Genomic DNA, 24,320 nt, shown 5'->3' with positions numbered 1-24,320 from the left:
TAAATGCTTTGTAAATATATGTGGCATGCATTACCTTCTGTAAAAGTTTTATTGAGTTTTTGCTTTACTTACTTTTTTTTCTTTCCTAAATATTCCATAAAATACAAAACAGTTGGACACAGAGACAGAACAGAACGACCTATGAGTTCCAGTGAATAATGTTAATCATGGTCAGGCTATTCTATGAAATGTGTAGATTGTCTCTGTGTTCACCTGCATGTTTTGGAGTTTATGAAATAAGTAATAAAAGTTGGATTATACCGAACCCTGCTGGACACTACTACTGCACTGGTACAGTAAATGTAGACTATGGCATTTTGGGTTGTGACAATGCAGAGGTTATATTCCAGACCCTGCTTAATGTTCCAGACATGATTTTGTTTCAGTGGGCTCTACTTTGGTAGTGTGTGTCTTAGGTCACATTCCCACAATAGTATTTTGGAAATGGATTTAAAACAAGAAAAGACGTGCAATCTATCCATTATATTTTCTGTATTCCACTTCTGTTGTGGCTTTTAAATGCTGAATCCTTACCAGAATATCGCCACGTGAAAGTGGCCTTAGTTATATTTTGTTGAAAAGGCTTGTAATTCCAATAATAGTTCTATTTATTAGATTTATGATTTGTGTTTTGTATAATTTAAAAACTGATTTTGTTATGACACTGGGAATATTGTCATCCTTGTTCCATCTCATTAGATTGAGTTAGACATGAAAGGATTTCGGAGACATTGAAATATTCTTTTTTAGATATGCAAATCTGGAAATTTGTCAGAATGCATTAAAATATGCTTTTATTCAAATCGCTCAACACTGCATTAACGTCTGTTTCATTCTTAGGTCTTCATCATAGCCATTATTCAAATTTAAGAGATGTAAATGATGACAATATATTATATATAAATATACGTAACGCTATTTAAACTGAAGACTAGCCACATTTTTGACGTACATAAACCGCGTTATCGGTGAATAATTTATGCACTGCCATCATTTTTAATGACACAAACAATGTATTATTCAAAACAACACACACAACAATGTCAATGTAGGCATGGCTCCTGAGCACTGCTCTCACGAGGAAAGCTGTGGTGGGTCTTTACACTAGAGGGCTACCTGCACCAACATACAACCAAGAGGCCACAAACAGCATTACAGGAGGCCACAAACAGGAGGAGCTGTGGAGCTGCTCCATGGAAAGTGCCTGAAGCAATACACATGAAGGCCCAACCCCATTTTAGTTACTAGCCTGGCACCCTGAGGTCCTAAGTCTGTTTTAACAGCTGCCGTTTTATTAAAACCTCTGCCAAGTGTACATTTCACCTCCAGTCGCTGACCCTTACCTAGCTTTGTCAGTAGTCTTACATGCTTAAAACTGCTGACAGACTCCCTTTAAATCAATATTAAGTAGTTTATAATATGAATTCTGTGTTATATCGTGCATACATAATATCGTTATGAATATATATTGTCTACTTTAGGCCATCTGTCCACATTTTTATGGCAACATCTGCACCTTATATAAATCCCTCATTTTACCTATTAATTTTCACTCTGTTCAATTTCATGTGTAATTTCTCTTTTCCTAAGGAAAGTCCATTAGCTATTAGAAGAGAATGGATTCATGTGCTTATCAATTACATTATTGAAAGTTATATTACATGTGTTGTTTGGCAACTTCTCACATAGTCCAGAATGATAAAATGTTTATAGTGAAATTGGGTCATTCAAAATAAATATAAAAAGCATCTGAATTTTTCAATCCCTTTTTTAATAAAATGTGCATATAAAAAATGACCGCATGTTTCAAAGCATTTTATGAATGGTGTTTTAAAGTCTAACATTTTCCCCATGCTGTCGCTCCGGCATGCATGTCTACAAATAGGTTCCCACATTTAAATAGATTAGATGCAATGTATGCCAGTTTGGACCAAAGACCAAGTCTAAACTGGAGGAGATTTCTGCTGTAGTCTTCACCGGTTATCCAGCTAAGACAATAGCAGATATGAAACCCCCGACATGCCCCTGCACAAAGCCCAGACCCACCCAAAGTGGTATGCAGATGGGGGAAACTTGCGGGGATGGGGGGATTTATGTGCCTTCTGCACAGGAAGCTGGCAGAGACAGCATATTGAATCTCCCCCTTGACCTTAAAAATTTTGGTTACATAAAGAACAATCCTCTAGTTTAATTATACACATACTTTAAGTCCAGAGGATCCCCACACTCACCTCCTTATGTTCATATGGAGGAGCCGACATTCAGCTTCTGTTGTTCATAATAAGTAGCCTTGTACTTGTTACAGACAGCCCTGAATGCTGAGAAGATGTGTAACTAGTGAAAAGCTGGTACTGGACTCCAGGTAAATGGCCATTAACCCATTGCAAAGGTTACTTAGGTGTCCTGTCACAGATTCTCATAAGAAGAATGATTGCCAGGTATATTCCTATTCTCCTTCCATTCCAACTGGCTTGAGCATGGAGAAAAGCTGCCCAGCAGACTCTTCTCCACATGCCCACTGACTCTTCTCCATTTAGTAGTAATGAGGAGGATTGCTGTCAGTTGTAACGGTGCCTTGAATCTTTCAGAACCACATCATTTTCAGTTTTTGAGTTTTTGCACTTGTCACATTCCAAAAGCTATATCTTTTGTATTTTCCATTTACAGATGTACATGAGGCCTTGTTAACAGCAGAGCAAATTGGATTCCCCAGTCTCACCTTTTAATATTTTGTGATTTACACTTGGAAAATGGAAAAAATCCAAATAAATGGAAATGACAAATAAACACAGTTGCTCCATTTACTACACCAGGCCCTAAATGGCATAGAACTGCATATATAACATACACCTGAATGGGCAGAAAACTGGCTAGTTTAGAACAATGATGAGCCCAAGTTATAGCTTTGTTACAGTGGTAGAATAGTTATATAGCCCCTCTACCAACCCAGTACAATGTTGTGTCTCACAGGCACATACACGGAGTAAGGGGGTAGACACATTGGGGCAGATTTATCAAGCTGTCTGAAAGTCAGAATATTTCTAGTTGCCCATGGCAACCAATCACAACTCTCTTTTAAATATTCATGAGCATTGGTAAAATGAAAGCTGAGCTGTGATTGGTTGCCATGGGCAACTAGAAATATTCTGACTTTCAGACAGCTTGATAAATCTGCCCCATTATCCTGATATCTTTATAAAGTTTCACCTCAATAAAACATTAGTAGCTTTACTGGCTGCAGTCAGTAGGGAGCAGCAACACTCTCCAGCTCATTGGAATATAGGCAAGGAATTAAAAGAGGACAAATTTGGTGACATTTTGATTTTTTTTAATTGATTGAGCTAGATTAGGTTTTATTTTTTGCAAAATGAGTTGCAAAATCATTGTGGTGTAAATGTGACATTTTGAGCAGCTTTTTTGTTTGGATGGAAGCACAAAAATGTTTTTTTGGACTGTGCGCCTATTTTGGGGATTACACGGCTTAGAAGGGTTTTTAACAAGTGTCTGCACTGGGATTGTGTCGCACACAATAGTTTTTTGGCGTAGATGCACAGGCTTCCGTAAGACGAGGATTGGGGGCGTGCCATCGGACGATCCAACTGATTCGGATTGAGCGCGGGATTTAACTTGTCGCAAGCCCAAGCACTTACATTTAACCACTAAAAAGATGGTGTACTCTGTCGGATCGGAGCGGGGAAGCAACACATGCAGGATATCAGGCGCACAATCGCGGCACAGTGCATTATCGTCGGACAATGCACTTTCGGTGAACTCCAGTCTTTCGGTGGACAACTAAGCAAATGAGCCCCATAACCTGCAGTATTCACTATTCACAATGGCTTCTTAATTTTAAAATCAATTTTATTGTTCGTATGGTGAAAAGTTATACAATTTTCCAATATACGAGTTCTTTCTATTTCAACTTCTCATAGATATTTAGATCCCAATAGTTTAGTTAGTGGATAGAAATATTTTACACAGGTACAAAGCTCATTAGGCTGCATTTACACATTGCCCTTGACTTGCTGTCAGGATTCGGGATGTGTGAATCCTCTGGACCACTGCGGGTGGTGGTACTAGCCGACACCTGGGACCGGAGTCTAAGTGGCACCTGGTCTTCACCAGAGTCTGCCGCAAAGTGTGTTGGACTTGCTGCGACAGGGTACCACCAGGTCGTTCCACAGGTGCACGGCAACAGGAGCCGGAACAGGCTCCGGCAAGGACCACATGAAGGGGCAGGAACTTATGGCAGGCCAGCGCTAATTATTGGCTGCCACCGCTGGAGCCAAGGGAAGGTAAGTTCTGCCGGGATCTGGGGGCACACGCAGGGACATGGGTGCGCCCACAATCCGAGACAGGGATGGCGGGAGCACCCATGACACTTGCGTTTAAAAACGCATGGCAAACTCCTGTGGGCAGTTCTTGGCCCAACTGCATATTCATTTCCAAAGAAACATGTGATTGTTGTCGAACACCTGCTGTTTTGCATTTCTGAATGCAAGGCAAATGCCACTTGTGAACACAGCCTTAGGCTACCTGCACACAGTCGTTTTTCTATGTCCGCAATCTACAGCTGTAATGGTTGTATTTGTGGGTCATGTGTAATCTGTATTTTACCTGTGCCGCAGCTGTATGTCTGCAAAGATGGTCCGTGTAAAATCCATGTTTCCGTGATTGAGCTGGGGCAGCCCATAAGGTCATATGATTGTTGCCCAGCAACCAACCACAAAATCAGGCAGAAAACCTAGTACAAATCCATGCAATGTTTTTTTTTTTTTTACAGCCCAATGAGTTCTATGGGATTTTCTGAGCCACAAAGTCATGGATAAGAATAGGACATGCTCTGAGATTTTCCTCACGGGCACTAGGCTCAGAAACGGTGCTGAGGAGTCCTCAGTAGACAGCATGAGCCCATAGCAATTCATGGAGACAGCTGCAGAAAATTAGCCAAAGCACTTGAGGAAAAAACGATTGTGATCAAAGCTGTGTGTTAAGGTTTTCACACCTTCAGAGTTCTGCCTCTCTCATACCTGGAGTACCCCGATTTAAGCTCTCTGTGCACCATCTTTCTCTACGGATCAAATAGATTGTCTGATAGCTGTCTCTCTTTGTATATTACTTGTTTTTTGATATTGGCTACGTCCCTGATTATTCTCATGTCTTTTCGATTCTGTACTTTATATGCTACAGAGTTGTGACTTGGATTGTTGACCTCCCCTTTATGTTATTCGTTTTCAGGACAGGAACAACGCCCAGTTATTGGTCATTGTTTACGGTGGACACCTTAAACAGCAGGTGACAGTTTGGGGGCTCAGAATTAGGGTTCACTGTTTAGAAGAGAACATTATTATTTTTAAATCAGTCATTTATTTGGGAATCGATAAATGCAATGAAATATAAACTGATTTTCTGCTTCTTATAAATGAACATTACATTTGTAGTAAATTGTGTTTGGATGTAATATTTAGAAATACTAGCAAATATGTTTCCAATTAAATGTATATATTTTGTGATTAATAATAATAATAATCATCCATCTCACATAGGATTCATTATATATATTGTTTTACTGCTCAGTTTGGATTGTAGAGGTTACTTTCTATGTTTTTCTGGAGTTCACCAGCTGCATTTGTAGCATGATATCCTAGGTTTTTCATGCATATCAGGTATTCACATACACCTGCGCACTATTATCAAAGTGGCACCTCAGACAATGGAGGGTTAACACGTGTGTTATTCATCACAAGGCAGCTGCCCCCCTCCCTGAGCACCTACTATATAAAGTGACTGAGGGTAGGGAAGAGAAATCAGCACACACATCCTTCTGACTCGCACATCTCTACAGAACACAAAGCACAGACATGTCTGCAGTTACTCTCTCAAGAATCCTGCCCATCGGGTTTCTTGCTCACCTGCTCCTCTTCTCTTTTGTCTCATTTACTGTCTGCGTAGAGTTCGCTGAAGAAACTGGCAAACTGGGCAAAATCAACCTAGTTCAGAGAGGAGGCAATCAGTGGACAATAGGTAAGTAGAACTTTTTGAATTTATACATTGTCTGCTTCCAAATCTGAATCTTAGTTAGAGGGTTACACTTACTACCAATCTGCCTATTTTATTACGTTTTACAAACAACTATCTAATAGTAATAAAGCAAAATAAACAATATTTTATCTTAGACATATAGAGATCAAAATATAGTGACACAATTACCTTTTTATGGCAAATATAACGCATATATAATGCATTAATAAAAAGTCATTTTTTGTGTGCACACAAAGGGAAAGGTTGGCACTTGGAATTCAGAGGGGAAGTATTCAGTAGCATCAATGCATCTGAATAACAGGATAATTGGTAGAGTAAAAGGTCAATATCTTCCGAAAGGTGTTAGTGTCAAGTTTTTATAATAATGCAGTAACAAGAGTAAAATTACATGATATGGATAGAAATATAAGTAAAATTAATGTTCTGAGGGAATCCATTTCTATAAAGTCAATTTAGGATATGATATTTGGACATCTACATGTAATGAATTACACCTTATAATGCAAGTGATATTATACATGAATGTAAAATAATAAAAATATTTTATTTTCTGTAAATATGTACAGTATATCTAAATTTATAGACTAATTCAGTTTTGTCTTCTGTGAGCAGACAAGAAGTTGCTGAGGCATGAATTGAAGTTAGAATTAAGACAATGCCTTATAATTATTAATGCTGTGACTATAATGAATCATCATTTAAGATAATCAGTCATTAAGTAAATGGTAATGCAATTTCTGGTCATCTTGTGAGAAGACAAACAGATCTTGTTTCATAATCTTTCTTTGAAGCTAATAAGAACATCAGCCATTTAAAGGACATCTTCCACCAGGATCAAGGGTTGTAAACCAAGCACACTGACATGCAGGTGTGTGCCGTTTCTGGAAAGGTCTTCTTTTCTTTAAGCTTATTATTCCACTTCTTTTTAAGAAAGAAAAGATGTTAAGAATTATGCAAATGAGCCTGAGGGGCTCCAGGTTCCATTAACATCTAACATTAAAAAATGCTACCAAACCCATCCCTAGTAGTCAGAGGCATGCAAATATAAGTCACAGCACATTTATAAAACAATCAAGACATTAAATAATTCAGATTAACCGGAAATAACTATCTAGTCATGTGTCATCTATATTTAAATACTTTAGTTGCTTAAAATCCCTTATTTTACTACTAAAAAGCAGGATAGTATGGAAGGGAAGGAAGGGGGGCTACAAAGTAATGTTAGTCATGCAACTAGTCATGCTGAATATTGTAATACTAGAGTTAATTAAATACATTTCAATATGTAATTTATTTTTATTTACTTTGCATTTAACTTAACAAAGAACATTGAACCAGACATTCTAAGTTATTCCTGATTTACCAGACATATGTTTGATTGAAAGGTGTCCCAGTAGAGGGACCACAGCAATCATAGGATTGGGGGTCACTTATATTCCCAAATGAACGGAGAGGCTGGTTGCACAGAAGAGTGTGCAACCAGCCTCTCCATTCATTTGGGAATATAATAACACCAGAGAATAGTGCACAAGATTCTGAAGATTTTGATGTTTGTAGACTGTTATAGTATTTTCTTGAGGAAGTATTATATAAGATGTTAACTCTTATTTTATTAGTGCAGATTTTTCTTCAGGAATTCAAGCCTCAATATCATAAAAAATTAAGGCCACTTGATGGGGAGGGGGGGGGGGGTTTACTGATCATAGATTCTTATAGGGCAGTGTAGGGATATATGATCAAAATATAGGTTGCCTAAAGAACTAAGCCCTCACATAATGCAAATTATACTGTATATATTTAAAGCGGTTGTCCACTTTCAGCAAATAAATGATATTGTTTGTGTAAGGAAAACTTATACAATTTTCCAATATACTTTCTGTATCAATTCCTCTATGTTTTCTAGATCTAGGTTTGCTGTTCTTCTATAGAAAACTGTTATGCCTACTACCACTTGATAGAAATCTGTCCATGGTCTTGTGATGGACACACAAGTGCATGAGCTGTTAGGATCTCTGATTACTTTATTTTATAATAATAACGGCTTGTGTACCTGCGTGTCCATCACATGACCATGGACAGTGAAGCTTTCTATAGAAGGAACGCAAGCAGAGATCTAGAAAATCATTAAGAATTGATACATAGAGTATATTGGAAAACTGTATAACTTCTCACTACACAAACAATATCAATTATTTGCTAAAAGTGGACAACCCCCTTTAATGATTCCACAACTGTTCCAGCCTGTTGCCTCTTAGTTGCAGTGAACTTTCTTATTTTGCTTTTTTTATAATCAATACATAGCCTCGAGTTGTTGTGCTCATTTTGAAGCTTGCTTTGTCTAGCCTTTGAAATTCTTATGTATCTTATCTACCTTCCCCCATCATTCTACTCTGCCGCTTCAGAAACAGGAGACTAATTTTGACATCCCTTCTAGGAGGTATAGAAACTAGGTATATGCAGTCCCCAGGTTATTTACAAGATATATTCTTTAAGTTTATTCTTATGTTGAAATTGTCGGAACAGGTATATTTTATATTTGTAACTCCAGACAACTCCCAATGACAATTGGAGATTCGAAACTTTGTGCCATTATCAATAAAGCTTCATTACAGACACCTTACAGCTGATCATTGCAGTCTGGGACTATAGTAAAGCATCCAGAGAGCTTCACCAGCGGTCACAGTGGACAGAGAGGTCCGTAACTAGGGGTTGTCTGTAAGTCAGGTGTCCTTAAGTAGGGGACTGCCTGTACTTGCTCTCTTTCCTGATTTCTGCTGGTGATGACAGTTGCATTTTGGTACAGGGACCACTAAATTGAGGCAATACCAAGTCATCCATTAATCTCTAGGATGCTATAATTATCTTCATTAGTATCCTGTACTTACTCTCTCTGAACAGAAGTCTGCCAAATGGATGTTACTTTCTTATAGTAGGTCTTACAGAAGAAATTCCTAGACTCTGTAGACCCTTTTTGTTTTGCTGTGTATCTTAATTTGCTTACCTACCTACTTATGGGTACAAAGGAGATAGTCATGTGAAATTCATCCCTCTTTATGTTACAGTGAATACTCAGTTGATCCCAATTTTCCTCCCATTTCCTACAATGTGCTATATTTTCATATTGTCATATAAATTCCCCTTCTATTCTTGTGTTAGGTATTGCCAGCTATGTTGGGCATGGGGCACAAAGAAGAAACAGCCTGTATGCCGCAAAAAGAAAAAACACTTTAAATTGTCTATACTGCTCTCCAATATGTAGTATATTGTCAGCTCAATGGGGTTGTCCACTTTCAACAAATAATTAATATGGTTTGTGCAAGGAAAAGTTATACAATTTCCCAATATACTTTCTGTATCAATTCCTTAACATATTCAAGATTTCTCCTTGCTGTCCTTCTATAGAAAAATTCTATGTTTACATCTGGTGGATAGAAATCTGTCATTATCACAGAGACTAATGATACTAACAGCTCATGCACCTGCCTGTCCATCATGGACAGATTTCTATCCACTAGATCTAAACAGAGAAGCTTTCTATAGAAGGGCAGAAAGCAGATATCTTGAACACGGTGAGGAGTTGCTACAGAAAGTATATTGGAAAATTGTATAACCTTTCCTTACACAAACCATATGAATCATCTGCAAAAATTGGACATTCCCTTTAAATAAGAATGATGGCTTCAACAAATGTTGCATTAATCAATAGTACCAGTTAAAAAGAAATACCGGTATGTGTTTCTCCACATATCAGCCATTTTTGTGTGCTGTGCACCCTCCCTGGAGTCTATACAGGGGGTCTACAGAGTGGTGAGATGCAGATAATTAATCCAGTTTGAAGAACCTATGGTGAGGCAGAACACTGACCTATATTTCTAACAAATGCTTTAAACTGTACCAGTGTCCACAGGAGGTTAAAGTTTATAGGGACATTGTCACCAGATTTTACCCCATGTCAAATCACGTCAAAATGATCAGAGAAGAGAAGTATCTCTGATTCTGTAGCTCACAGATCCACAAGCCTGATGCAATCTGAAAGATGCAATTCTTATATATAATATGATACCGAAATTGTTTTTTAAGTACTACAAAACCAAAGCCTGGAGCCTCAAACCTTCACTCATTTCTGACAAATTTGCAATCTCAGGCATTTTCACATGACTTTAAAGGATTTTTTATAGGCAAAGGGGCAAGATTTCATATTAAAGAGTGGACTCTGGAACAGATATTTCTTATCCTACCTGAGAAAGGTAGTAATGTGCCTAATTACACTATATCCAGATTACAGATATTTATAAAGAACTATGCTAACATAACAATTTTAAAATATAACTTTTAATAATGCTTAGCTAAAAATATATAGTATCTGCTAACACTATATCCATAAGCACATCCATAGCACATGTCATTGCTGTTCATAATTGCCCCCTTTGTTGTTTTGTAGGGTTTAAGGGATAGTAGGGTTTAAAGGGATTCTGCAATGTCCTAAGGTCACTCATAACTCTGTTCAAAAAGACATCCACTGGTGAGACATCCATGTTAGGTGGAAGTTGTGTTCTCTAGTCTTATTCTTTTTTGTTTATTGGTGGAGTCAGAGACCTACTTCTCTGTTGCAGTTGATGAAACTTCTGTCTCAAAATTTTGTCTACCCGAGAGTATACTATAGGCTTTATTCTCTTTAAAGTCTTGCAAATTTTGTATGAATTGTTTATGATTACGTTCTTTTATATGATACTGAAACTTTTTAACGGTTGCCTGGAGGGAGCTCTCTTTGTTTTTGAATTAAGGCTCAGAAGAAAACTTTCTGGTTATTTTCGATCTGTTTCTGAATTTTCACTTAAAGACTATTCAGGGTTGTTTGTTCTTCATCCAATAGTAATTGCATTAAAGGACACCTGTCATCAGGTCTCTGTCACTATTTCTGTCACTTCTACCTGTTGGAGCAGCTCACAGCCTTTATCTAGTTATTTCATACATGAATCATTCTAAAATCATCTATTCTTTATGATATAAACGAGGCTGGTCACATGGTCAGAGGCAGTGATGTCACCCCTGTTACCCCTCCCCTCTCCCCCCCTGCTCATGTCTGTGTGTAATGTATAGTAAAGCATTGCTAGTGTGTGTGCTATTACCTGCTGACATGCTGCATCCTCCTAATACACCGACATCAGCTACATGAGTACTTGACATATTCTGCTGTAACATGGCTGCATCCTGGAGCTGTTGTGCCTTTCACATACACACACAGGCTGCAGGAGACTTGGCCACCAGCAAGCACATGGAGCAGCCATTACACCATTATACAGGCTGTCAGTCAAGCACTGGGGGTGTGGCTGTGCCTCCCACTCATGAATAAGCTGGACAGCTTGAATATGATAATGACTCATTGGACATTTCACAGGTCATTTGCATACAGATTTAGGACCTCATTGCCAAGGTTTACAGGCAGGTAGAGGGACAATGAAGGGATAGAGGCAATGCTTTCTAATGGCAGTTTATGAAAATATATTTAGATTACGGGGTTATTTTTCATGACGGGTTCTCTTTAAATGTAAAGAGCTATTGGTTGCTTCTCTTTCCCAGTTATACATGAGTGCCGTAGCAGGGAGCTAATGAAGTGGGGCATAGGATCTCTCCATTATATTTAGGGAAAGTGGCTGATAGGACTCGTGGCTGATAGAGGCCACGCCCCCCCCCCCCCCCCCCCGTTTCCGGACAGATACATCAGGAGGCTTTGGCCTCTTGATGCACCCGGGAAGCGACGAGGCCGGCAGGCAAAACTACGCCAGGTCTGACCTGGTGTAGTTTTGCATGAAAACCAGCGAAAATTGCTGGTTTCTGTAAAGAACGCAGTTATAGGGCAGGCACGCCCTGTGCCCCTCCCCTCCACAAGCTGCTGCGCCCCTCTACGCCCACATGATGTGGAGGTGGTGCATTCACAATTTTAATCACAACTACTCTACTGGCGTAGAAGCAGTGATAAATCTCCCCCATTAAGTGTATTATAACGGAGCTCCTTGGACCTTACTTGTTGATTCAGCTGCATACTGATGAGCCCTACCCTTTTCTTACTACACAGTTGCGTTTCCCAGCACATATATATATATATATGTGTGTGTATATATATATATATATATATATATATATATATATATATACATTGCCGTGATTATTGCTAGTATTGTAAATTGCCATATCCACAGTCAATCCGTCTCCTTTTTTGTCTGCGCGTGATGTAACGATGAGTAAAGGCAATTTTAAGGATACTTATGTATCTTGTACATTCTAGTACTTATGGATATACTGTAAGCAGATACTATATATCCTTATATAAATAAATATATATAAAGTTACCGTATATTTAAAAATTGTTATGTTAGCATCCTGCTTTATAACTTATCCTACCTGAGGGAGATAGTAGTTTAATGGGATAAAGTCCCTTTAAGTTTAAAGCTATGGTACAGAAAGGAAATATGGACTCCTGACTTTTCAGAGTGGAGCTGTGCATTAAGCAGTCACTCAGACATAACTTGACTTGGAACTCAGGAAATATCTATATCCAGCCCTGCAAATAAGACACCAGAGAATTTTCAGTCTCCATCTCACTTTCACTTGTAGCAAACCAATAATGAAATAATAAACAATAACATTTAATCAGATTTAAAATAAGATGAATCAGAAGTACCAGTAATCTAGTGTAGGTGATGTGTTATTAACACTCATAGCACCATGCACAACACCAAAAACGTAGTTTCTTGCAAAACACGACAAATGTGTCAGTACACCTAAATTATATTGGACATTTGTACTTCACAAAAATCATTTGTCATTATCACAATTATTGTTCAGTACAATAGAATTACAAATGTCAATACACTTTTTGGTAACTAGACACATTATTTAGTGAATTAAAAACCATTCAGAATGTGTTTATTTCACAAAATAAATCCAGAAAAACTATAACAAACCCCCCCATCTCAAAGCCACTGTCAGCACCCCTCTCCTGATCACATCTTTATCCATAGCAACTCTGGAGATACCAATCCTGGGTAATCCATCCGAATGCCCCTTACCTTTTTAACTTTTCAAGCTGTCCCATACATATTTGCAAATGTTCAACCAGAAATGGTCCTGTTGAAAGCAGCCACAATCTCCCCTGCATCCAGTGGATCCCTGATCAAACAATGACAAGCAAAGGTCTTTTGAGGATGATACAGAACAATGTCCCCAACCAAATCAAGTGCCATACACCCTCCTATTTAAAATATATTTTATATATATATATATATATATATATATATATATATATATATATGTATATATATATATATACCTCTCCCCACAGACTCAAAACATATGTAGCATATCTGCACAATCCTGCTTATACATGCTAAGTCCCATCCTCCAGAGGTTATGTGCTAAATGTATAGAAAACACGTAAAGAGATGCTTGCACCTGAAGCCATACCACCTTCGAAAAATGGCTTATGTCCGGTTACCGCTTTTCCATGTATATGAGCCAATAGAAATTAATTTGTCTATTTGATATCCAATGAATCAATAGATGGCAAATGGACAAAAGCAACATATGTTTGCATAAGGGCTAAAATAGTTTTTTCTAATCAGATTGTTTAAAAAATGGCAGTCCTAACCAGGCCTATTGGACAGGTACCAAGATACCAACAAGAAAAAAATAGAACCACCCGCCCCACCCACATTGATCCAGAGGCCATACTACAAGAGACATACATTTTGCACATCAGGGGATTGCATAATATTCTGAATACATACCGCCAAATTAGACATAGGCTACAGATCTGCATGTGCCAACGGGGCCTGACCACAATGTGGGGCCAGCTGCATTCCCTGGTACAAGAGTGGCTGGCTAGTAGTGTAACCTAGCACCAGAGTTATGTCATGAGTGGCTTGGTATAGGAGAACAGGCCTCATCCACACCCGTCAGGGCCAGCAAGTGGATGCAACAAGAGAGGGAGGCCGTAATATAGTAGGGGGTTACACCTGGGGTAATCCCGGTGTACAAAGCAGCAGGTAAAAGACTGTAAAGGTTCCTCCCTGCAGACGTCCACGAGGTAGTGGATTGGTTGGATCTGTTGCTTGGCTTGGGAGAGTACCTCTGCCATGGTCTGGTAGATAGGGGCTTGCTGGTAGCTTAGTCTGCTGCAGTCTCTGTGGAATTAGGCACACAGAGCCGCTACTCTGGCAATAGGGTATCCCTCTGAAGGGAGACCGCAGCTGCAGGCTGACTGTCTCAGCAGACTCATTAATGCAAAAAGATAGAAATACAGACTGGACCCAGCGCCTTGCAATAATCTTCAGTGTACAAACTTTTGTACATCTCACTGCAAGGCAGTCTAGGTTTACCAACCAATGACTGGCCTCGGGCTGCAGAAAAGAATTACATTTAATAGAAAGGTGTAAACAATAACCCTTCTAACACTCATGCATGCATATGGCAGATGTTTTACCACATAATGATACTAGGTGATAGTATAATATAAGAAATAAAGGAAGGTGTCCACTGGAAAGAGATACATTTCGTTGGATCATGGGTGTCAATTGAATCAATTGACTCAACTGATTCAATTGATTCAAATGCAGTTGGACCAGCCTGAAATTAAAAACAGTCTTTTATTTGTTTTGAGTATCATTCTAAATACAGACATCCATGGAATATTAATTCTGATTTTTATTCATCATTTTTATTGTTCTCAACACATTACACTATGTAATAAAAAAAAAGAATTGCAACTGGAATATTTAATTCATTTAGATCTAGGATGTTTAATTGTTTATATATCAGCCATTGTGTATAGGAGGAAAAGTGCAATATCTGACGTTGACAAAAGAAAGACCATGAAGCCAATGGTAGCAATAAGGGTGGTTGTAGATATCTGTCCAAAATGACAGTGTAGTAAACCTTGTCACAAATGTGGCTCAGCAATAGAATTTGAACCGAAGAACACAAAATGAACATTTAGAGCTAATGTAAGCATGTTGTTGTGTCAGGGAGAGTTTAGTCTCTGTATAAATATTAATTGGCAAGGGTTTAAAAGTTAGTGGAACACACTGGACTCCCTGAGTTGTCCAGGATCATTGAAACAAAAGTAGCAAAATGACCACTATAAATAGTTTTCTTTAAAAATATCTTTGCTTTATATATTTCTTTTCAAAAAATCAGTTACATAGTTACATCATATAGAAAAAACACTATTCTTGTTGATTCCTTCTGAGGATATACCTCTAGATAAAGTCCTTTGTTATTTAAGCAGGTTGTATAGATACAATTCCCTCACTGAGTTTCACTGTACCGTGGCTTGTAGAGATACTTCACAGGCAGTTTTTGGCAGAAAGTAGGTTTCGTGTCGTCAGTCACTTCTTTAGCAGAGACGGCGCTCACATGTTTTCTATGACGTTTCGGAGGTCACGTCTCCTTCCTCAGACATGCGCATCTCTGTCTCTCCTTCTCTTTTATACACAAATCGCCGGAAGTGTGACTGCATATGGGTATGTATACATTCCTTATTGGTCTATATATACAAAATCTCAATTACAAACAATTTTTTATATCATACATATTAAAACATTCATGTGTGAAAGAAGAGCGTCTTTTCTTTGTACGGAGGGAAGCTTCCCTATTAAATAAAGGATCTACTCCCGGGAATCAAATACATTTATTTTAATTCAAAGAAATACATTAACATTACATTCTTTGTTTATTCCATTAGGACTTAAAGTTTCAAATTTATAAATCCAATGGACATTTTTAAAGAAAACCATTTATAGTGGTCATTTTGTTTCTTTTGTATCAGGGAGGGTCTAGGTCCACTGATAATTCTGAAAGGCACCCTCAACCAATTTGGATATCTATCTAGATCCTTGCAGATCAAGTACACCTATACAGGTTGAGCTAATTGTATTTCCTGGGACATGGTAATGTGTGTTTGAGAATAACAAAGTAATGTCATCATATAAAGAACTAAGTGTACATTGTATTATACTTGAAGTAATGCAAGCATAATCCACCATAAATGTCTGATAGATGTGGGTCCTATCATGTGTATGGTCTGGGGATGTCCCATACGGCCTTAGCCATCTGACATTAGAGAAATGCCGGGGACTATTAAAATCCAAGTTTAACGGAATCAGTGAAGTAGCACTTATTAAGGGATGCAAAGTATTTGGGCTGAAGGTGGTAAAAAGGACTTTTTATTTGTGAAAAACACTAGTGCTATATGTTTCCTGTAATCTGTAAAGTGATACAGAATTTTATGGCGCTATAAAAAGATTGGTATTACTACTGCACTTTTTTTTCTTTATCAAAATGCATTTAATGCTCTATGCCATACCTTGTACTCCTTGTTCCAAAGTCATTGGGGCACATTTACTTATAACAGTGCAGTTTGCCTGTGTAGTGTGCAGAGGGTACCAGATTCAGGATTTGTGGCGCACGTTCTTCATGAATCTGGCACCAACTGCACCATTTTTTTTTGGTGCACCTTTAACATAGGGCGTGCAACACACTTCTGTTGGGCTTTGCATGATAAATGTGGCGCATGGTTCGACTGAGCACCAGAACACCATTTCAGTGTAGTATAGTGCAGTTTGCACGTAAAAGAATGACAGAAAACTGGGTGGGGGCTTAATAAATCTGGGAGATTCTGCATTGATTTGTGTCTATTATGGTACGGTATATAAAAACAATATATATAAAAATTCATTTTAAGGGGCGGATACCTGTTTTGTGAAAAACAAAAAGTAACTTTACTTGGATCACTGATAGACTATATTTAAAATGGACTCCACAAATATGTTAGAAAACAGTTTGTGGATATCTAGCCTAAGACCCTTTTCTAGTGATACTCGGCAGACTGATGTTTCAATCTCTAGCCCTTAACTCAGTTCATAAAAGCATTCATTATAGGCGATTCTCGTTTTTATCAGTAAGATTACAAAACACTATGCACAATATGAGAAATATAATTATAATAAATATAATATAATTATTTAAACTATTAGGAATGAGCAACAGATCTCTGAGCTGCACCCAATGCAATAATAATAATACAAGAGTTGAATCAGTTTTTTGGCTATGCAAACGTCCATTGACATGACTACCCCTGAATGAAATGCTGCCTTTAATATGTCTATTTACATTTATTTACATTTTACACATTTAAAATGAACCTTATACAGGCGGTCCCCTACTTAAGGACACTCGACTTACAGACAACCCATAGTTACAGACAGACACCTCTGGTGAAGCTTTCAGAATGCTTTACTATAGTCCCAGATTGTAATAATCAGCTGTAAGGTGTCTGTAATGAAGCTTTAATCCTTGGTACCATTACAGCAAAAAATGTTTAAACTCCAATTGTCACTGGGGCCAAAAATTTTTTTGTCTGGGTCTACAATTATAAAATATACAGTTTCGACTTACATACAAATTCAATTTAAGAACAAACCTCCAGACCCTATCTTGTACGTAACCCGGGGACTGCCTGTACTCAAAAAGGAACAACTGCACGCCACTAAGTGTCAACTAATGCCTAGTAATTACTGTTAGACATGATATTTCAACCAACTGTGAAAAAAAGTGGAAAAACTACTAATATTGAAAACCAAAAGGTGTATATATTTCACATTGTGTATGGTTAAAGCATTATACAAGCATTGGTAGTGAATCTCACATTCTTTCTTCTAATAGGACACTTCATGGGTAAGAAGAGCCTTGAAGATTCTTATAGATTGAGTGAACAAGATTTGGAGGAATCAGCTTTCTTCCCTCCACGCTCTATTGATAACATGAGAGCTACTCTCTTACAAGAGCAACGCAGAGCACTGTCACCCATTCAAGCTCAGGGAGCACAGGTATGTAAGACATACAGGGCCAGATTAAGGGTGACGGGGGGCTACTTCATTTCTTTTCTCAAATAAAATAATTACTTGCTAAAGTAAAAAAAGTAGTGCTACAGTCTTCACCAGAGAGTATAATAGTATTGCAGTTTTGGAAGCCAAAAGCAGGTGTGATTCATAATGGATGAGAACCAGGGCCGGATTAAAGGAGGGGCTCATGGGGCTCGAGCCCCAGGGCCCCCACCACTTTCACTTTTTAAGGGGCCCCCACCAGTTTCCAACAGTCAGCAACTCAGCTCAGCTGAGTCGCTGACTGTCTCTGTGTGCAATGCGCAGCGGCCCGTGGCCACCCGCAACACACATAGGGGTCTAGGATGACAGCTGTGTCAGTGAGACACAGCTGCCTTCGCTGGGGGAGATTGCCAAAGTCGCCATTTTCTACAGAGGACTGGCGGCTAAAGTTTACAGGGGGCTGGCAGGCTGCATACTACAGTGGGCTGGCAGGCTGCATACTACAGGGGGCTGGCAGGCTGCATACTACAGGGGGCTGGCAGGCTGCATACTACAGGGGGCTGGCAGGCTGCATACTACAGGGGGCTGGCAGGCTATATACCTCCAAAAACATTGTTGGAAGGGCCCCCACCAGTTTGCGCCCAGGGGCCCCCACCACCCTTAATCCAGCCCTGATGAGAACACCTCATCTGCTGCAGAAACTCATAATAAACCTTAGCTGCTGCATAACTTCATTATACACACCTTCTGCTGAATCACATAATCCACGCCTCAGATGCTGTAGAATCTCATAAAACACTCCCGCTGCCTCTGAACCGCATAATACACACCTCAGCTGCTGCTGAACCTTGTCATAAAGGCCTCAGCTGCTGCTGAACCTCGCCATACACACCTTCAGTTAATGCTGAACCTAACTATTACACATCATCCTTAAAGGGAACCTGTTAGGTGGATTTGGGACACTTAACCACCTACAGGTCCTTATGGACTTGTGATTTAGTTTTCCAAATCAGCCCCACATTTGCCCAAGGCTGCTTTAAAAAATAAATGCATTTTATACTCACCTCAGTCTGGACCTCTTGATGCCTGTGCAATGAAGCTGGGGTCTTATGCTGACTTCATTAAAGCATGGTGACAGGAGATGCTGGCTCTTAGTTATCCAGAGGCAAGTCTGATGTGCCTCCAGTGGTGTTATGAATCAAAATCCGAAAGCTTCACCCACGATCACAAGTTGAAGTTACATTGCGTTTCCATCGTGTTTAGTAAATGCAATTGAGGCGCAATGTTTCTTCAATACGTGGTTGTGGGTAAAGCCTTGGATTGGCTGTTCAAAATGCCATGAGGGAAGCAAATACATCACATCTTTGGTCACCTCCAAAACGCAGTGATATGTAACATGATTAATCTGCCTGCCAAACCTAGGCAAAATAAAAAATCACCCTCAAGAACATACCACTGTCTTTTCATACATGTAGCTTTATGCCTGTGCACTCCTGCTTACCTCACCTTACACTGCGGTTATATATTCAGTCGTGACTGTCCATAGTCCTTGGATTGCATCCTGGAAACCCCACATCTGTCCGTTGAGGTTTGGCCCACTCACCTAGGGTGCTAAGGTAGAGACCAGTAGCTAGGGAGTTTCAGATTACCTGTACTGCATAGGATCAACGGTATTATTGTCCCTAGGACTTCAATACTGGAGTCAGGGGAAGGGAAGTGGTGGGCATCCCCTCCTCCTGCTTACTGGTGGGGGCCCTAATCACATACTATAATAATAATTCCTTTATTTATATAGCGCACACAGATTACGCAGAGCTGCACAGAGCTTGCCAAATCAGTCCCTGTCCCCATGGGGCTCACAATCTAATCTAACCTTTCGGAGTGTGGGGGTAAACTGGAGGAAAACCACTCAAATATGGAGAGAACATACAAACTCTTCACAAATTTTGACCTGGATGGGACTTGAACCAAAGATCCCCGCGATGCAAGGCTGTAGTGCATAGTTTATCCTGTGGATTTATAAGTTGCACCTTCACAAATTAGTTGTACCCATTTTATTTGGGGGAGAGGGGCAATTACTAGCTGCTTTATTAGGTGTTTATACTGAATTTACATCAATTATTCAATGTATTGTGGAAGCTCATAAGACAGGTCAAATGTTATATTGTAAAGTAAAGCTGAACTTCTGTCAGCGCCAAATTTCATATTATCCAGCTAAAAGTTGTAAGCGATTCTTGCTAAATCTTTATCTCTTTAAGAATCTAGTAAAGATTCATTACTGTACTACATATTTCATATTCCTCCCAACATTGTTCAATTCTCTTCTTTTTACTTTTTTTTCCAGCGAATACTAAAGAGAATCCTGGAGCAGTATTCTAAAATGTCTGAAAAATAGAGAAGATATTTATTTTGTTGTACATAAAACATATATATATATATTTGTGCCTGAGATCCCAAACTTATTTCAGACATTCCAAAGGCTATTGTTTACAAATAAAGAGAAAATACAAATGAAAATTGGTGTCTTTTCATTCAAAACCTTTATGTTAAGTGATAACAAGTTTATTGCCAATCATATGTCTAGTATATTTTTTTGCCATTTTACACAGTGTTCTAAGCAAATCTATAAATAAAAGGCATTCTTTGCACACAAAGTAGAACATCATTTATGTCTGTACTGTGTGTAAGGATAAAGGGTGGATATAAGACAAATAATAAAACAATAATTATGCATTATATGTCACAACTGCCCATTTTATATCAATTAGATAGTTTTTAGTGTATAAAAAACTACTGAAATGTTTTCAGTACAAGGTCCATCCCAGTTTATTCTGGTTATTACAAGAATGGTACAGTTCTAGGCCAAAAGCAGGGAAGAACATGTCGCCTTTGCATTTATTCAGTTGCTGAATTGCTCACTTATGGCAAAACTGAATATTTCCTTTTCTCAAAAAAAATTTGGATTTAAACTTGGAAACTTTGTTGATGTTTTAGTTTTACAGTCTGCTTTAGGCTACATTCCCACAACCGTATGTGAGACGTATATACGGCCGACGTATATACTCCATATATACGTCCCCCCATAGGTGGCAATCGTCGCACGGCGCTGTACGGGAGCGGTACAGTGGCCCACACGTGCGGCACCGTACCGTAGCGGGTGGCGTAGCTGGGACATGTCCTATCTTTCCCTGGAATATGGCAATGTGTGCCATACGTTGCTAAGGAGAGGGGCGGGGGTGAGCACCACGTGTGCCCACCATGTTACGGTATGACGGGCTCAACTTCGTGTGAATGTAGCCTTAATCAGTGTTCTTTCAAAGTCTTCCAGGGTCTCTCATCTATGACATCTCTGTCAGGCAGTCAGGATTCCATAGACTAAGTCTAGTGATATGTGATATAAAGAGTCTCTACCAGCTGGTAAAAAGCAGCATCAAACTTTAAAAGTATAGTGCTACAATGTACAAGTATATTAGAGGGGTCCCAAGTCCCTTTTAATAATCCTATACCTGCTAAAGACCACCAGGGATTTAACTGTAAACTCCTTCCAAACCCAAGTTCACAAGAGCTCAATGGATGTTCCAGGAACCCTGCTTATTTAATCACGAGAAGATGTTGTTAGCAGTGATGCATACATGAATCTGTCAAAGCAAAAGACGAGAGATCTGCACTCTGCAGAGCGACACATTAAGGAATTTCCCCCATTATATGGTAATACTGAAACAACATTTCAAGACATTAGCCAAGAAGTTAAAGATTGACTGCAAAGGTGTCTTCCAAATGGACAATGCAGTATAATGCCAAAATGGTTGCAAATTGGCTTTAGAATAACACAGTTTTAGATTGGCCATCACAAAGCTCAGATCCCAAAAATATTGAAAATGTATGGACAAAGCTAAAAAGGCAGGTGTGAGCAAGGCAGGTACAAACATGACACAGTTACACCAGTTCTGTCAGAAAGTATGGGCCCAAATTCCTACCAACTATTGTGAGAAGCTTGTGGAAGGTTATCCAAAATGTGTGACCAGAGTCATACCGTTTAAGGGCAATGGTACCAAACACTAATAAACTGTATGTAAAGATTTTTTGCAGAAAGTAATAAAAACACCTTCAAAAAATTTCTCTCTATCTCATTATTCTGGCATTAAGTAAATATAAATAATTTTGGTAATCCTAATAGTAAAGGTTTATTCTGATTTAATATACTGGAGATGTGCACAACCTTTATCAATCTGCACATTAATACTGCTCAACTTCAAGAAGCCACACTAGAAACAAGCTCCGTAGATGCACCAACAGCCAAAGTACAGGACAAATTGCCACCCCAGAAACCAAATACTGCATCTGCACAATAACTGATAGACTTCAGAGCAGACTACAAATACAGTGCTCAACCTCACAATGATAATAATATAAATTGTCCAAAGTAGATAATAATAATGGAGACACCCTCCCCATAGAGTAGACTATAATACTAGAGACCCCCATAGCAGATAATAATTCTGGAAAACCAAGGAGAAGAGAAAATAATACTGTAGACCACCAAAACAGGTTAATAATAGTGGAGAACCCAAGAACAGACTATAATCGTAGTGTCCCCCCAGAGAAGATGTATAATACAGGAGATCCCGCCCAGAGCAGACTAGAATACAGGAGATTCCCCTTTTCCCCCAGAAGCATACTATTCAGGACTATTCTGTACTTTAATACAGGAGACCCTCCAGAGCTGACCATAATACAGGAAGACGGAGGAAGGGGGCGACACAGGACACAATAAAGCAGAAAGGGGCATAAGGAGACAAACCATGGGGGAGCATGGCTGCTCTATTCCCCTTCCAAGGTTTCCTCCAGAATTTCACAGGAGGTAGGGGGAGGCTCTGCAGCTGCAGCGGGCCCAGCACACAGGAAGTGTGGATGGGGCTGTTGGAGAAAGCAGCTTCCCTGAAGAGCCCATGCAGCAGGTAATAATTGTGAATAACTATGTGACTGCCAGTGATGGGCAGTCCGGCTCCTGAAGAGTTTCCTTATAAATATATTATATGAAGTCTCTGTTCAAGTGCTATAATCTATCCATACCGCTTTTTTTCAATTCAAGTGGTTTTATTAATCAGGTTACAACAATAAGCAGAGCAATGGCGTGACTGAATGGAATCATTGTCAGTGTGACCTTGTGCTGGAGAATCTCGTACCGTCTGTGGGGGACTGTGCGATGAGCTCCTCCATCCTGTGTGTGGAGGTAATTTCGCTAGCCATTGCGAGATGGTAGGGGGAGTCTAAGCGCCATTTCCTGGGGATAACTGTTTTGGCCGCCTGTAGGAGATGTCGAGTGAGGGATTTCTTGTACTTATGGGCTGGTACGTCAAACATAAATAGAAGGGTAGTTTCTGGGGTGTTCGGGATGATGGCACCGGTGATATTTTTAATGCAGGAGATGACTGTGGACCAGAAGGTTTGGAGTCGGGGGAAGGACCACCATAGATGGGTCATGGTGCCTCCTATTTCACCACATCGCCAACAGACATCAGGGACCTTGGGGTATCATTTATGCAGCAGTGCAGGGACTCTGTACCACTTGGAATGCATTTTGTAACTAGTCTCCTGATGTCTAGTGGCAATCCTGGACCTTTGGGAGAGTGAGAAGCATTTTTTCCACTCTGTTTGAGAGAAAGCCTTGCCCAACTCAGACTCCCAGGCCGTGCAGTATGAGGGAAGGGACGCTGACTTTGTAGAGACTAGCAATTTGTATATAAAGGAAATGGCATGCGTGTGGGAGAGGAGGCTAGGCCAGCCTGTTCGAAGGGGGAAGGAGCACGTGATAGGTCTTTGAGGTTCCTTATGGCATCATAGAAATGTTTAAGTTGATTGTATTGAAGATGGTGTGTTGATGTGGGTGCTTGGTTCTGTACCAGGACGTGTAAGGGTTGGATCGTAGAACCCGCTAGCACCTGGGGAAATCTAAGGGGATTACCACGGGAGCGAGTCAGGAAAGGGCCACTCGCCGTGCCTGGTGAAAATGCGGGATTGTCTATGATTCCATGCCACTTGGTATGGATTCCAATTTAGAGGCAAAGTCGGTAATAAAGGAGTGGGGTAAACTGAGTCATCAGCTCACTGCTGGGAGCCGACTCTCTTTGTGCTGGCTTGGTTGCACATGACCCATCACTACCAGCTGCATGCAGGAGCTCTGATAGACCCCAAACTACAGTGATATAACTGGGTCCTGGTCATATTTAGTTTCCAACAGACTATAACCAAATGGTTACTAGCTGGCATCTTATGGGAGACATCTTGAGTACTGTTCTCCACACACTAGTTCAGGGAGAAGGAAAATAGACCCTGTTGAAAAAAAGTCACACAATAGCCAGAAATCATTAATACATAGCATCTTGATTCTGAAAA

The 24,320-nt window shown here is 39.5% G+C and overlaps 1 protein-coding gene across 1 annotated transcript; it reads left to right on the top strand.

The window, feature by feature from the left end:
- Positions 1 to 5,794: 5,794 nt before the first annotated feature.
- On the top strand, positions 5,795 to 21,995 carry LOC140127254 (bombesin-like). The gene is made up of 3 exons (XM_072147697.1): positions 5,795 to 6,024; positions 17,764 to 17,927; positions 20,269 to 21,995. The coding sequence occupies exons 1-3, from the start codon at positions 5,862 to 5,864 to the stop codon at positions 20,317 to 20,319; spliced, it is 378 nt and encodes a 125-aa protein (XP_072003798.1). The 5' UTR covers positions 5,795 to 5,861; the 3' UTR covers positions 20,320 to 21,995.
- The last annotated feature ends 2,325 nt before the right edge of the window (positions 21,996 to 24,320 follow it).

Source organism: Engystomops pustulosus, chromosome 4 (genome assembly GCF_040894005.1).
Source record: "Engystomops pustulosus chromosome 4, aEngPut4.maternal, whole genome shotgun sequence".
Classification (NCBI taxonomy): domain Eukaryota; kingdom Metazoa; phylum Chordata; class Amphibia; order Anura; family Leptodactylidae; genus Engystomops; species Engystomops pustulosus.
Note: the sequence above shows the minus strand (reverse complement) of the source record. Positions and strands in the feature narration are given on the sequence as shown.

What these genes read in the sequence shown, in the direction of transcription:
- LOC140127254 (XM_072147697.1), top strand. Translation starts at nt 5,862, where the DNA reads ATGTCTGCAGTTACTCTCTCAAGAATCCTGCCCATCGGGTTTCTTGCT. An exon ending in AGGCAATCAGTGGACAATAG is followed by an intron (nt 6,025 to 17,763) that starts GTAAGTAGAACT and finishes TTCTTCTAATAG; the next exon opens with GACACTTCATGGGTAAGAAG. An exon ending in TTCAAGCTCAGGGAGCACAG is followed by an intron (nt 17,928 to 20,268) that starts GTATGTAAGACA and finishes TTTTTTTTCCAG; the next exon opens with CGAATACTAAAGAGAATCCT.